This window comes from Indicator indicator, chromosome 26 (genome assembly GCF_027791375.1).
Source record: "Indicator indicator isolate 239-I01 chromosome 26, UM_Iind_1.1, whole genome shotgun sequence".
NCBI classification, from domain to species: domain Eukaryota; kingdom Metazoa; phylum Chordata; class Aves; order Piciformes; family Indicatoridae; genus Indicator; species Indicator indicator.
In genome coordinates this window covers 7,859,079-7,873,481 of record NC_072035.1, presented here as the reverse complement: position 1 = coordinate 7,873,481, position 14,403 = coordinate 7,859,079, and the positions used below count along the sequence as shown (strand labels likewise).

The window sequence follows — 14,403 nt, the reverse complement described above, 5'->3', positions numbered from 1 at the left end:
CAGCCACGCTGCTCGGATCCACTGGCTCAGAAGGGATTAGGTGTTCCTGGAGGACTTGGGTGCTCAGGTGATGGACAAGGCACAGACACATGAGATTTAGCAAACACACCACACTGAGGAAAAGCGTGAGGATCCCCTCACCCAGGGCATTAAACAAGGGTGCCCTGGGCCAGTGCTGGGGCAGGGAAGACAATTTCGAAATACCACCAACCAGCCACACTCCGTGTCTCCTTTCAGCTACCCTGGCACAGAGGTGGGGTGCCCTTGCTGCAACCACGTGAGCACCCCCAGGAAAGGAGCTGAGCTTCAGCTGTCCCAAGCAGCTGCCCCACTGCCGTGAGTCAGTCACAGCTTCAGGCAAGAGTGGGCGTGGGGTGCTGCAGAAAACGGGTTCAACAGGCACCTGCTGGGAATGGCTTGAGCAGGTGGGGTCAGCAGCCATGTCCCACGTGCCTTGGCCACCCAGCTTGCTAGGAACCAGCATCAAATAAAAGGTTTGCCCAGTACCTTCGTGCTGCCGTGGTGTGGACTCTCGTGTGGAGACCGGAGACCCTCTGTGCAGGTGGCTGCTGAAGGCTGTGCTGTGCCCTGCTTGGTGGTCCTCATAGGCCAGGGCACTTTGGTGAGGTTTGCCTGGCTCTGGCACAATCACAGGAGCCCCTCTGGCGATGGAGCCACCCGAGTTTGTCACTGGGCTTGGCCTGTTTTTCAGGCTCTCTTCGTAAGCTCTTTCCAGATTCCTTGGGTCCTGGATGACATCCAGCGAGTGCACAGAGTGAAAAGTCCTGCCGGGGCTGCCGATGATGGACCTCACGTCGTGCTTTTTGGTACTCGAGGAGGAAGAGCTGCTGTCATACTTCAGTGGAGTACCCTGGGGACAGAAGACAGAGGGAACATCAAAGGAGTGCAGAGTGTCAGAGGGATGAAGTGACTGCATCCCATCAAGTTTCAGTGGGACTCATGCCTCCTTGTTCTGGTCGTCACAACAGTTTACTTGGTCAAATGGCAACAGCCATTAGCAAAGCAGAGATAATAGCTCCACGTGGTGCAGGACAGGGTGGAGTGCCCATCCTGCAAGTCTTGTTGTGCTCCAACATGATGGTGATGAGTCACTGCCAAAGGCTGGCTGTGCCCATCACGCCTCTCTCCTACTCATGCCATCAAATGAGGTAGGACTATGAGGTGCCATGGGAACCCTCCAAATATTTGGAGCCCAACAGGAGACAGCATGCCACGCTTCATCCTAACTACTGAACTTGCTTGCTTGACAGTTGCCCATAAAGGGAGGAGGCCAAGATCATCATGCACACCCAGAGTCCCAACTGCACCTAGATGACACTGGCCCCTTCTGTGTACACATGTGGATGGGGCATCACTTCCTTCACGTGCCAGGAGATGCTGAGCTCCCTTCCCTGGGGTTTTCTATTTATCCACTGGGAAGGATCACAGAATGGTTTGGGTTGGAAGCAACCCCATCGAAGGATGGGAAAAGGCAAGCAGAACCTCAATTCTGACCAGTGATGGGCTTCCAAGCCAAAGCTCTCTCTGCTCTCTTTTACCTTAGGAACAGTCCCCATGGTCTGCACAGGGACAGCAGCCTGAGTGGGACTAATCTCATCCACTGTTCCCCCCATACTCACCTGTGTGATGGAGCCTTCCTTCAGAGGTCTTGTCAGAGAGATGTCTGGTGTTCGCCTCAGCTCCTCCCGGGGAATCTCATGGATTGATCTTCCTGCTTCTTTCACTGTGGCCACCAGGCCTTCATGAGCAGTCTTCATTTTCAGAGGAGTAAGGCCGTCGTGAGACCTGACCTTGTAGGCATCAGATAAGTCCCTCGGTGGACTGCTTTCCCTTTTGAGCTGTTTGGCTTCTCTTCTGAGGTAGTCCTCATGAGCCTCCACGTAGGACCGAGGTATTCCTGCAACCCCCAAGCAGACACAGAGGGTGATTCCCAGGCTGGACACTAGACCCCCAGTCCCTGTGCAGATGCTCAGTTTAAGGGGGTCTCCAGTTAATTCATGTTACTCCAGGAGTGGTACCCAGCTGAACACAAGAGCAGTTCTATCACTAACACATCTGGGCTACCTCACATTTATCACCACTTTCTGGACCCATTTTGCACTAGTTTCAATCTGCTTTCATGACAGACACTAAAAATTTTACCCCAACTTTGATGAGAGCTTAGGTTGGTAGAAAGTGATCAAGACTGAAAATCTCTCTGACCATGTAAGCAAGGCTGCAAAGATTTGCAGCTGAACCTTGATGTGCCTGTTCTTGCTTCCTCCTACCCTATCTCACACCTGTGAGATGCTTCCCCACTTTGTCTCTGGCCATGGCCATCTTCTGCACACAGGCTTTACCTTGTGTAATTGAGCCCCGCATGTGATGCTGCTCCTTTAGGTTATGGGGACTGTGTCGGTCTGGAGGGATCGCTCGACCCATGAGACCTAGAACAGATCCAAGGGAGAAAGTTGGGTTTTGGCATAGAAGTTTGTCTACAACAAATGTGCGACATTGATACCAGGGACTCCTGAGACAACAAGGGAAAACATCAACAATTTCTAAATGACTTGATATCTCTTTTTCAAATGTGCTTCCTTTATTGTACCCCTGAAACTGGTCCCCCAGGACAGAAATGGAAGACAATTGGGATGCTGTGTCCCTTCTTTTCCTATGCTGGTCAGGTTCTGTCCTTTTGACATGCTGCAGGATACCAGCTAACCATGGCCAGAACATGGGCATGGGAAGGTGTATCATGTAGACAAGGGACAAGACGGGGCCTCTGCAGGTCACTACTAACATGGCACGGATAATAGGTTTCACCCAGACCCACCTTCAATGCTGGCAGATAAGGTATCACGGGCTGATAAGCCCCGGCTGATCCTCCCCTCCATCATATCGTAGGTCCTCTTGGTTCCTGTGGTCTCATGTGAAGTTCCTGAGCTCCTGCTGTCTTCTTTTGGACACTGAGAAGCAGCAACTCCACCTGGGGAAGGGAACACCAAGAAGCACCATCATGAGTCCAGAAAGTCAGCACTGGGAGGGTGTTTACTGCTGTTTGTGTGTGTTGCTGAAAGGTCAAATCCCACCCCAGCATCAGTCACTGCTCAGCAACACCAGAAACATTGCACAAGGTTGGCTTCCAAGAAATTCAGCTGGTGTTTTCTCCCCTCCCTGCCTGCCTCAGACTCTAGATCAGTGCCTCCTGCTTGGGTGGGAGCATCCGCCCTGTCACGTTCCACTCCCTCCCTGTTGGGGACCATCATGTGGGCAAGGGGACAGCCTGGAGTCAGCATGGTGCTGGTGGGAACAGTTGGGATTCCACTGAACTTGGCCCTCTGGGTCTGGGGATATTTTTTTTCCCCGTTTGTTTTGATTTTTGCTAGACACCTACTGTTTGGGATCTTGGCCAGCATCAACATTTGCTGAGACACTCCCTGGGTGAGAAGATCAGGGAAAGGGGGAGAAAGACAACACTGGAATGATTCCTTTGAAACAGCAATGAGTGCACACAAGAACTGGGAGAGATGGTGAAAAGTCCCACGCAGGACTGATAGAGCAAGCACTACAGAACCACAGAATCCCAGCATGGTGAGGGGTTGGAAGAGACCTCTGGCGTTCTTCTAGTCCAATTCTCCTGCTCAAGTAGGTTCCATCTAGATCAAGTTGCCCAGGATCAAGCCCAGGCAGGTTTGGAATCTTTCCAGAGGAAGAGACTCCACAGCTTCTGTGGGCAGCCTGATCCAGTGCTCTGTCAGACTCATAGGACAAAAATGTACGTTTAGGTGGAAATTTGTGTGCTCCAGTTTCTGCCCGTTGCCCCTTGTCCTGTCACTGGACATCAGTGAAATGAGTCTGGTCCCATCCTCTTGACACCTATGCTTTATATATTGATGTGCATTGAGAAGATCCCCTGTCTTCTCTTCTGCAGGCTAAACAGCCCCAGTTTCTCAGCTTCTCCTCATCAGAGAGATGCTCCAGTCCCCTCGTCATCTTTATAGCCTCTCTGGTACATCCCTTTCTGTGTCTCTCGAACTGGGAAACCTAAAACTCCCCACCTCAAACCACTAGTGTGATGGGATACCACTTACTACCTCCTCATCTGAACCCAGAGCAGATTCTTCTGCAGATGAACAGTGGAGAACTGTCCTAAGCTACATGCCCACCCCTCTGCAAGCACAACCCTGCCCATGCTGGGTAGCATCACATCTATCCTGGGTGATGGACATCCATCAAGTGTGGTGGGCTATGAATTCAGCAGGCAACTTCTGATTCAGCTGCCTGGTGTTTATGCAGTAAGCTCTGAGTGGGGATGCTGGGAGTACCTTTGAGGGTCTCTTTCAACACAATGCATTTTCTGATTCTGTGTTGGAGAGACAAATGTCTTTACCCTACCGTAGTCTGGTCTGCCCAACCCTGCTGAGACTTGTCAGCGCCCTGATCCTCCTCTTTGTGGGCAGAGAAGGTGGTTATATGATGAGAGAAAATGGAGGAGAAGTTAAAAACATTCATTCCATCACAGACAGCTGGGAACAAAAGTTCTCTCAGGCAAAACCAGTAATTAATAAAATGGGATTATTACAACCTCACACCCACCGCTGGGTTCCACAATCAGCACCCACTTGATGCAGAAAGTGTTTGGGGCTGCGTGCGGGGAAACAAGAGGAGGATCTGTCCCCTAGCCTTCACTTCAGACTCATCTGACGGGAGAAATCCAGGGGTGACGTTCAGCAGCAGCCAAGCCCCTTGTGGCAGCCGCAGGGTGATGTGCCTGCACACTGTCATCAAGGCACATCTGCTGCCACCAGCCCTCCTGCAGGAGGGGACGTGGCCGCAGGCACCCTTTGTACTGCTGGGAAGCAGGGGGAGGGCACGAGGGAGAAGAGAGACTAAACAGAAAGAAAGCCTCTCCAAAGCCACGGCCCTTGCCTTGCAGAAGCCACCAGCAATCATGTGTGGGATGAGAATAACCAATCTAGCACAATTCAGCTTGCACATGCTCCAGGATCTCGCCTCATTACAGCTCTTTTATTTTAAGCACCCTCATGACACTAAAGAATTTGCAATTTTTTTTCAGCTTGCCAAAACTCACAATCACCAACAATTTCAGTTTTCTTATTTAATTTCTTTCCTTTTTTTTTTTTTTTTTTAACTCTTTCTGCTCTGGACTGCAAAGCTTCATCAGGCTGCTTGGGGTGGGGAGGAGAGAAGCAGCAGGGCTGGCTGGGCTGCAGAAGCAGGCAAGATGACTCAGGATGAGATAAATGCCATCAAGCATGGAAAAGGCTGCTGTGGAGAGGAAAAAATTAATTCCTCATCCATGTCCATGGGGGTAGGATGACAGCAAATGGGCTCAGGCTGCAGGCATGGAGATGGGGTGACACCAATGAGTGTGTGCGACAGGAAAGACTCTGGTCTGCAGGTCTCCTTTGCTGGTCAGGATCCCAGTTCTGGCCATGGGCAGCCCTTGCTGGCAGGAGCCTTCCCCATCTCTCCCCTGATGGCACCCTTTTTGAGATCAACCTCATTCGACTCCAAGCCCAGGAAAAGGAGATTGAAATAGCTTCTTGCACAAACAAGTCCCAAAACGCTTCCCATGTCCTCCCTGGTCCGAGCCCTGCCAACTGTCCCAAAGGGCACCCAGACACAAATCTCCCATGGTGACACTTTTTATCTGGGCTAGAGTTGACAGCAAAGGCAGGCATGCATGGGACAGGCTGGTTTCCACAGGGCAGGCAAGAAGCATGGTGCAGAGCCTTGCCCTGAAAGGTCCTTGGGAGTAGCTGGTGACAGTCTCCTGACATCGCCAATGCAGCAAGGCACCGCTGGCATTTATCAAGGAAGCGTGTTGCCGCACAGCAGGGGTGTGAGCTCCAGCATGACTTTTGGGTCTTTCAGGGCCCCCTTAGGAGCGGCCTAGCTGCTTGCCCAGCTTTGCTTTGCCATACTCTTTTGGCACCATTCCCCGGTCAGGTAGGGTCATCCCAGTCAACAAGTGACACTGTCTGTGCCAGGGACAGCTTCTCACCTGAGATAGGGCTCTGGGGAGGTCCTTTTGGGGTCCTCAGTGCCTTCAGGTGATAGCAGCTGGCAACAGGTCAAATTCACCCACCAGACACTTTGTGGGATGTGGAATGGCTTCACCCCTCCAATAGCTACTGATGCTGTATAGCAAGGAAGAGTGCTGCCTGGCCCAGGAGGACTCATGCAATGCAGTCCCATGCTGGGAAAGCTCTATGGTGCCCAAGACATGCGGGTAGGCCGGCCAAATAAATCTTTATGCCAAACTACCTGCTCTGCCTTCATCCTGCAGATTCTTGAGACCCACACCTTGGCCCAAGAGCTTGGGGATGCTCTCATCACGTTTTCACATCCTCCTGCACAGGGGTGCTAGGGATGAAGGGAATACCTTCCCATGTGGTCCCCTACTTGTCCCTGCTCCCCAAAACCAGAGATCTGCGCCACAGCCATGACTCCATCATGCCCCTGCCTGCTGGCAAAGCCACCTCTAAGGCCAGATAACCACACAGAACAGAGGAAAACAGCCAGGCTGTTGGCAGGCAGGGTGGGAAGGGAGAGAAACACCAATGGAAGCAAAGACGTGAGGCTGGCCCGCTGCACCTCATCAGCCTTCCCTCAAATACCTCCCGACTGCCAACCACAAAGCCCCCAAAAGGCAGAGGATTACAACCTACCCTCATAGGACAGCACGTGGCCTTTCTTCCCTTCGTAGATGACATGGCCTTTGGGCATGGCATCCTCTCTTGCCTTGTCTGCTCTGCTGGGGCTGTCTTCTCCGATTATCCTGGTAATGGTTCCTTTGTACAGCACTTCTGCCGGGGTGCCCTTGGAAAGCCACCAAGATCCATATTTAACAGTGTCACAAGCAATTAAGTGAGCGCGCGCGCAGGGACAGGCTGTTCCCCGCGGGAGGCTGAGCGCGCCCGGCCTCTGCTTCCCGGCGCAGCCAACAGCGAGCCACTCGCAGCTTAATTATTGATGAGGACGATAACGAGGAGCGGTAAAAAGGGACGTGGTCTGTGCCGGGCTGCTGGGAAGAGGTGATGGGTGAGGACCGTGCACACCTCCAAAATAACAGCTCTCTCTCTCTCACCCTGCCTGGTTTGGAGGGAGATACCTGGCTTATGTCCGCCCCACTGGTTTAGGGGGAACAGGGTGGTGCCCCTCTGGGCACAACGTGGTGACAGCAAGGACTGCTTGAGCATTAGCTTTATCCCTGCAGCCTGTTCGCCCAGCCTGGAACAGGAGTCACAGAGATGTCCTGCTTAGCCCGGGCACATCTGCTGGCAGCAAGTGTGACCTTCAGAGAGCTGCCTGCTTGTGAGAGCTGGCGGCTGGCAGCACGCCCAGGCGAGATGGCAGGCATCAGTGAGACCGGTCCTGGAGCAGGTTGGGGGAGTTAGCTCGCCAATGGAAACAGCAGCAGGCTCCTCACACAAACTGCTGTGACTAAAACTTTTCTTTCCCTGGAGGCATACACGGACACAACTCACAGCCACCTGTCCCTCTCTGAATCCCCTTCAAAATACCCAGAGCTGGATGTCCTTGAAGATGTCGCTGGTGATTAACACCTTTCTGCCATCATGACTTGTCAGTGGTGAGAGGCAACAGCCATTGTGAGGGGACAGTCAAGACTGACACCCTCCAAACTCTGCTCATTTTACCTCACCAACCCCCATAACTGATGGCTCATGGGAAACCCTGGGGAAGCAATGCTCCAGCCAGCTCTGCTGGTGCTTCCAGGTTGTGCCAGTGCAGACTATTTCCCCACCCCTACTTGGAGATGCCCCTACTCTGTCCCAAGCCCTCTGAGCACCAGTGGTCTCCAAAACCCCACTGCAGCTGCCAGGACATGTCAGCATGCACGTTCCATGATCTGATGGCTCACCCTTGCAGTACACCCAGGAATGGCTCTGCCAGCCCCAGGTAAGTCATCTGCCTTCTGCGGACGTGCTCAGAGGGGATTTGAAAGCAAGTGATGACAGATGGCTTCAGAGCAGAGAGCATATATTCAAGATCTGCCTTCTGCGAACTGGATGACTAATCTGAGATCAAATGTCAGCTCTGGTACCCAGAGCTGCTGCTGGATCGGGAGGCTCCTTCCCCCCAGCAGGAGCAGAGGGATGCAGGCTGCTGGGCAAGCATGACAGACAGCTAATACACTGGGTCTGGGCTTGGAACCTTAATTCCAAGTCAAAGCAATCCTGATGGATGCAGAATAGTGTCTCAGCAAACTCTGTGCATCTGATCTCTGGCATGTGGTGCTCAAGGCTCTTCATGCCCACCCACTGCTTCCTGTAGCTGCTGCAGGGGCATGTGAGGGGATGGAGCCTGCAGTTGCTCTGATGGGTTATTTACAACCCTGAGCATCTGCTCCTGGCAGCTGCTGGATGTAGGGCACCAGGCAAGTTAAGCCTTTGCTCTAGGCCTGGATTCAGGTTCAGGTCCCCATGGCCAAAGGGAACATAGTCACCCTCCTTGAAGGAGGGAAGCAAAAATCTGATTGTGAGTGTCTTTAAATATCTGAATGATGGCCATATAAAATCCCCATGGGAAGCAGTGCTGGCTTTTTTTCATGCTCTGTGCTCTGCTACCAGATGAGCAATAACTCACACTGCAAAAACCTATCGCTCGCTTGCCAGCTGCTCTTCTGAAGATGGATGGTGGAGATTAAGGCCAAAGTACCTTCCTGTTCCAGAGAGCCTTTGGCCAGGAACCCCAGTGCAGCACAGCAGGAGACCTTGCTACCTTACATGAACCTCACAGCCTCCCTGTCTCCTCCACCTGGCCTAGGCCCATCACCCATCTCCTCCTCTCTGCTCCACTTGCTTGCACTGGCAAGATTATTTTCCCAGAGCCATTTAAAGCTGCTTCTGCCTCATTTTCTGACAGCTACAAAAAGCCAAGGGGGTTAGATATGCTGTAAAGATCTGCATCTCTGCCTGTCGAGCTCTGCTCTTCTGCAGGCTCAGCTCATGGGACAGGGTTGTGTCATCTCAAGAGGAGGCTGTTTGCACAGGCTCTGGCTGCAAATATCTCCAAAAAGTTCCATGGAATGGAAACATCATAGAGATCCCCACTTCTCAGCCCCATGCTGTGCACTCAGTGCAGCCCACAAACTTCTGGGTCCCTGCATCCAGCACCACAAGCTGCAGCTGCCAGCACTCAGGAAGCAAAACCTGCTGGAGATGAGGGACCTACGTGTGTGATGGACCCTCGGTAGGTGATGGATGACTCTGGAGGGGGTCTGGATGTGGGTGTTCCCTTGGTGATGCTCCCTCCTGAGGCAGAGCTGAGGGAAGTACCTGTAGGACACAAAGACAGTGAGCTAGGGGCTGTACTTGCTGTTCAGCCAAACCCTGTGGGGGCTGAGACTCCTAAGTGCAGGATTCGACCTCATCTCTACCAAGCTAAGGTACTGGAGGGGAAGCTCTCCAAGAGATGACAGTGTCAAATCCCATGCCTTGCAGAGGCTTTCCCAGCCTGTCCCAAGGGACCCAGCCCTGTAAGCCTGGGGCTGGGAGGTGTTAAAAATGGGTTATTTTAAGGATTTCATCTCCCTGCTTCACAGAAGGGCTGGGCAGATTTATGGTCCTGGGAAAAAGCACAGCTTGTCTCAGCCTCTGCTGATGTGATCAGAGCAGATCTCTGGTCAGATGCAGCTCAGGATGGTTGAAGTTCATTTGCTGGTTATCTGTGCTGGGTTGGAGCCAGCTCACTGCACTCATGCATCCCACTACCCTGGTTGGGGGGTTTCAGAAATCATGATCTGCACTTGAAAGCAACACCTCTGCATTTATTTTATTCTGCCTAGCTAATGGTGAAAAAAACAAGGGAGGGATAGATTTAAATGAAATGAGGTTGTGCAGCAGCAGCAGTGAAGAACCTGAAAACCAATTAATAGCATTTTAATAGGTCTCACTTTGTCTTAACCAACAGATTTTGGGATGCCCCTTGAACACAGACCCTCTCCCAGGATCAATGCACAAGGCCTTGATTCGGGGAGATGGCTAGAAACACTGAGACACTGGACAGATCTATCTGTCACCTCACTGTCAACACTGGAGAAAAGGGGTGAAGAGATCACTTGGGTTGGGCACAACCCCAGAAACCAAATCTGAAATCACTGGGCAACCACAGCCAGTGCAGCGTTTGCTAGGCTTGGCAGTGCCAGCATCCCTCCCACCCCCGGCTCCTCACCCCGCAGGATGGAGCCCTCCTGGGATGGCTGCAGAACCAGACTTTCCGGCTGGCTCGCCTGGCTTCTAGGAGAAAGTTGTTCCTGCTTTACTCCAGGAAAAGGCACTGGAAAACATTAACCACATATCAGAGTAGGTGCAGAGCATGGGGCCACATGCTTTCATCTCTGCCAGCCCTAGGTTGGCATCTCCTTGGCACCTTTGCCATCCCCACTGCTTTGGGAAGGCTGTGGCAGGCAGCAGAGTGCACAGCCACTCGTCAGCAAAGCCAGATCTTTGTTGTCGCCCTGGCAAAGGCATTGCTGGGTGCTGCCTGCACCAGGAGCGGGGCTGGCATTGCAAATCCAGTGCTGGTTTATACTGGGACCCACGCACACAGGGCCTAGCTCCTCCCTCCCCAGACTCAGTCCTGCTCCAACCCCTCCTGCTGTTAAGAAATGCTTCCAAATCTGCAGACTAAACACTTTCTTTGTTCACTTCAGGCCATTTACTCTTTATCCCACCGACCTGGGGAGGGGCAATATATTTCCTTCCTTTGATCACAGTATTAGCTGGAGGGTATTTATAGGCCCTGACCGAGCTGCTGCTTTCCTATACTGCACAAATTCAGCTCCCTATGTCTCTGCTCTCTTGATGGACTAATCCTTTCACCCTCTTAGCAGGTCCCTCTGTACTCCCTTGCTGCGGCCTGCACTCCTCGTTTCCCCTACGATGCCATCAAGCTCACCTCTCTCCTGCTGCTCTTGAAGCACATGAAAAATCACTTGCCTCCCAATTTCTTACCCAGTTTCTTGGGATCCATGGTCAGTGGCAAGCCCATGGTGATGGAGCCGACAGGGACCTTGGCATGCTCAGAGCTGTAAGGTGTGTGGAGCTGGATAGGCATACCCTGTGGTGTGATAGAAGAGGTCACGGAGTGGCTGCCTGCCCCTGTCAGGCATCCCCACTGTCCACATCCCATACCCTACCTGGGAGATGGATCCAACAGGTCTCTCCAGCACAGAGGGGTGCTTGGTGGAGGAGATCAGGGGAGGAGGGTTGGAGATGCTCGCCAGTCTCTGCAGCCCTGAGCGAGAGCTCTCATGCAGGTTTAGAGGGATGGGGTGTCCTGTGTGGGAAACATGAGTGTTAGCAGGACCCAGGGAAGGCTGAGAGGGACTGGAGGCGTTGAACTGACCAGCTGGCAGCCTGCATTAGCAGCCAAGTCACACAGTTGTTTTGGAAAGGCCTGGAATCATTTAAACAACTGCCCTGTCTCCTCTGCAGCCTGAGGATGTTCTGTGCCTGACTTGCCTGCCCTCCACCAGCCAGAAACGGACAGTGCAGAGAGGTATAAAACCTGTCTGACTTGGCACCAAGGGCAGTGTAGGGAGCACCCACACTGTTCTGTGACAAAGCATGTCTCCAGATCTGCCCTGGCCACAGTTGGGAGACTTGTGGGGCCACCCTCAGATCCCTGCGTTACCAGCAGGGGAGCTCAGTGCTGGGGCAGAGCAAGGTGTTAGCAGGATTCTGTTAAACCCTTTCTCTTACCCCCTCCCTGAAAAGTTGCACTAATTTAAGAGCATGAGCTGTGATGTGGCTGCAGCACAGCCTCTGTGCTTGACCCGAGGGCAGGATGGCTTTTACTTGCCTGATGGGTTGTACTGAAACAAGTGGGGCTCTGCCTGGGGAGAGGTTTTGATCACATCCCGGGGGTAGGACAGGACAGGGGGCCAGCAGGAGGTGGCCGTCGGCTCTGCACTCAGCTTCTGAGCCTCTGTGATGGATGGGAAGTGCACAGACTTTTCTGCAAGAGAAACAGAAAGCAAACAGCTTACTCAGAGGTCCCCTCAGGTCAGAGGTCCCCACAGGCACAGACAGGGAAGGCAGAGTCAGCTCCTATGGGAAGTGGCTTCAGTTCAGTCCTGCCCAGCCACAAGATGAGGGCTGAATTACCCAACCAAACCAAAAGGAAAAACCCTTGGTGTCACTGCTTGGATGTGACAACTTTTATTTCACTCAGATGCAGATGCTTAGCGCAGCAGGGAGGACAGATGCCCATGCTGGTGACTCTGCTGGTGTCACTGCCAGCCAGGACCTCCATGGACACCGAGGAGAGATGGCATTCAGGGTGCAGGAAGAGTAGTAGCTAACCCCAGCAGGCAGTTACTGGGATACGTGCACAGTTCAGCTTCTCATCAGGGCCCGGCCATGTGCAAACTGCTCCCAGGCAGCTCTTGCCTGTGCCCAGAGCTCTGCATCAGCCACCATAGCAGGGCTGGGGGGATTAACCATGATCCTGCCAAACCTTTCACTGAGGTTAAAGCCAAGAGGCACCAAAGTCCCCTCTAGCTTGGGGGAGATACCCAGCAGAGGCACAAGCTTGCTGGTGACATGGTCTGTAGTATACAGCCAGGCATGGGGTGCTTGGAGAGCCCCAAACCACTGCCAGAGACCACCATGCAGCATCACACTGGGAACAAGCTCATTCCTACACTGCATCAGGATATGAGAGTTCAGCCACTCCTAAAGGACAGCTGCTGCCTATAAACTATTTGTAGGTGGTGGGAAGCAGCCAGGAATAATGGCATCAGCTTCTTGGACAGCAAGGGAATAATGTGCAGATGTTCTCCAAGCACCTTGGACAATCATGCTGTACGAGAGCAACAAGGCAAATGAAGATCAAGTCAGGTTCTGCAGGACAATCAGATGCCTCTGCAGGGATTGGGGCAGCTTGCTGGTCTTCTGCAAGGCAGTGGGGCCGGAGGCAGGAAAGCTGCCTGAAATGATCTGTCTTGGGACATATTGGATGCCAAGCTGGCTTCACCCTGGCTATGAAAAGGCTGGTTGCAGGCCAAGAAGTGCTTAATAGTAGCATTGTCACGCTGGGGATGCCCAAAGCCTGCCATGTTCTGCAGGATGCCAGGGAAAAGAGGGGCTTCATCTGCACCAGCTCCAGGCCAAGTGCATCCTCAGGCTCTGCTGAGCAGAGGGATGAGACAGCCTTTTCTGGATGGATTACCGGCAGGTTTGGAAGGATTTGTTGGTAATCAATAAACACTTAATTTTGCACTGCCCTTCTTCCCCAGACCCACCTCTGTAATGTCTGCATTGGCCAGAAATTAGAAACTGGACAGTGAACTACAGCAATCACAAATGAACCCAGCCCTTAACCATCAGTTTTTGATAAAAATAGATGCCTAAATCCTGCTAAGCCTAATAATAGGGCAAGTAGATTATCAGAGGCCCAATTTAATGAGGCTTTACTGCATTATCGTTATTACTGCTCAGTGTATTCAGAAGCTGGGAGATTATTCTTGTCCCCTTCAGTGAGAGAGGAAATCCATTATTGGCACACAGAGGTGTCCAAGCACTCACACCTCTGCAACCTGGTGGGGCTGGACCTTGGCTGCAGCCTCTTCTCTCCCCATCCTAGATCCCAGACAGGATCCCTTTATCCTTCCAGTATGGGGGAATCCAGGCACCTCCTCCAGATGTCGGAGAGCCCCTGGCATGTCCACACTACCTAGACTTCTCCCCTTCAGCTCAGCTCATGCGGGGGCGGCCAGCACTGGGATGCCCCAGCTGAAGATGCTCACCGACGCCAAGGCACTGTCAAGCCAAGGCTATGTGCACCCTGGATGGCTCTTGGAGAGCCCCGTTCCTCCTCTCCTCCCTGTGGGAGCCAGCCCCTCCCCTGTGTTCCTCCCCAGCCTGTGAAATGCAGCCAGCTCCTAATTGCCCCCGCATTAGCGGGTGGCTATAACTCAGCCAGCTCTTGATAAAATAGCACTTACACGGGGAAGAGAGAGTTCCTATTACTGTTTATCAAGCCCCTGGAATGGGAGTGAAGGAGTCAGAGTTTATATGATCCGTCATCCAAATTAATGCTCTTGGCTCCCCACCGCCTACAAAGGCCAAACGAAACACAACTAAATCAACACAAACCACGCCGCTGGCTTGCGAACTGCCGAGCGATAACCAAACACATGCCCGACGGCGACTCGGCAGCAGATACCGGGATCCGGCTGCCTGCCGGGGAGATCTGGGCACAGCTGCCTGCCTCTGCCTGGCCCCGCCATTAACAGCTCCTCTTGGAAGGCAAGGGGAGGGCACAGAGCTCAGGAAGGTGCAGCCTTTGCCTGGCTGCCCTCCAAGTCAATACAGCCCCAGCCAGTGGCTGCGAGGCAGCCAACGCTGC

General features: G+C 52.9%; 1 protein-coding gene across 1 annotated transcript in view; it reads right to left on the bottom strand.

Moving 5' to 3' along the window:
• The window catches only part of NCOR2 (nuclear receptor corepressor 2), a 177,727-nt gene that overhangs the window by 16,490 nt on the left and 146,834 nt on the right, over positions 1 to 14,403 (bottom strand). Inside the window, exons 22-31 of the mRNA XM_054392833.1 lie at positions 11,854 to 12,009; positions 11,189 to 11,328; positions 11,004 to 11,109; positions 10,222 to 10,326; positions 9,223 to 9,326; positions 6,696 to 6,846; positions 2,834 to 2,986; positions 2,361 to 2,447; positions 1,641 to 1,918; positions 508 to 871 (exon numbers count right to left, since the gene is read on the bottom strand). Of these exons, the coding sequence (XP_054248808.1) occupies positions 508 to 871; positions 1,641 to 1,918; positions 2,361 to 2,447; positions 2,834 to 2,986; positions 6,696 to 6,846; positions 9,223 to 9,326; positions 10,222 to 10,326; positions 11,004 to 11,109; positions 11,189 to 11,328; positions 11,854 to 12,009 (1,644 nt within the window). The remainder of the gene's footprint in view (positions 1 to 507; positions 872 to 1,640; positions 1,919 to 2,360; positions 2,448 to 2,833; positions 2,987 to 6,695; positions 6,847 to 9,222; positions 9,327 to 10,221; positions 10,327 to 11,003; positions 11,110 to 11,188; positions 11,329 to 11,853; positions 12,010 to 14,403) is intronic.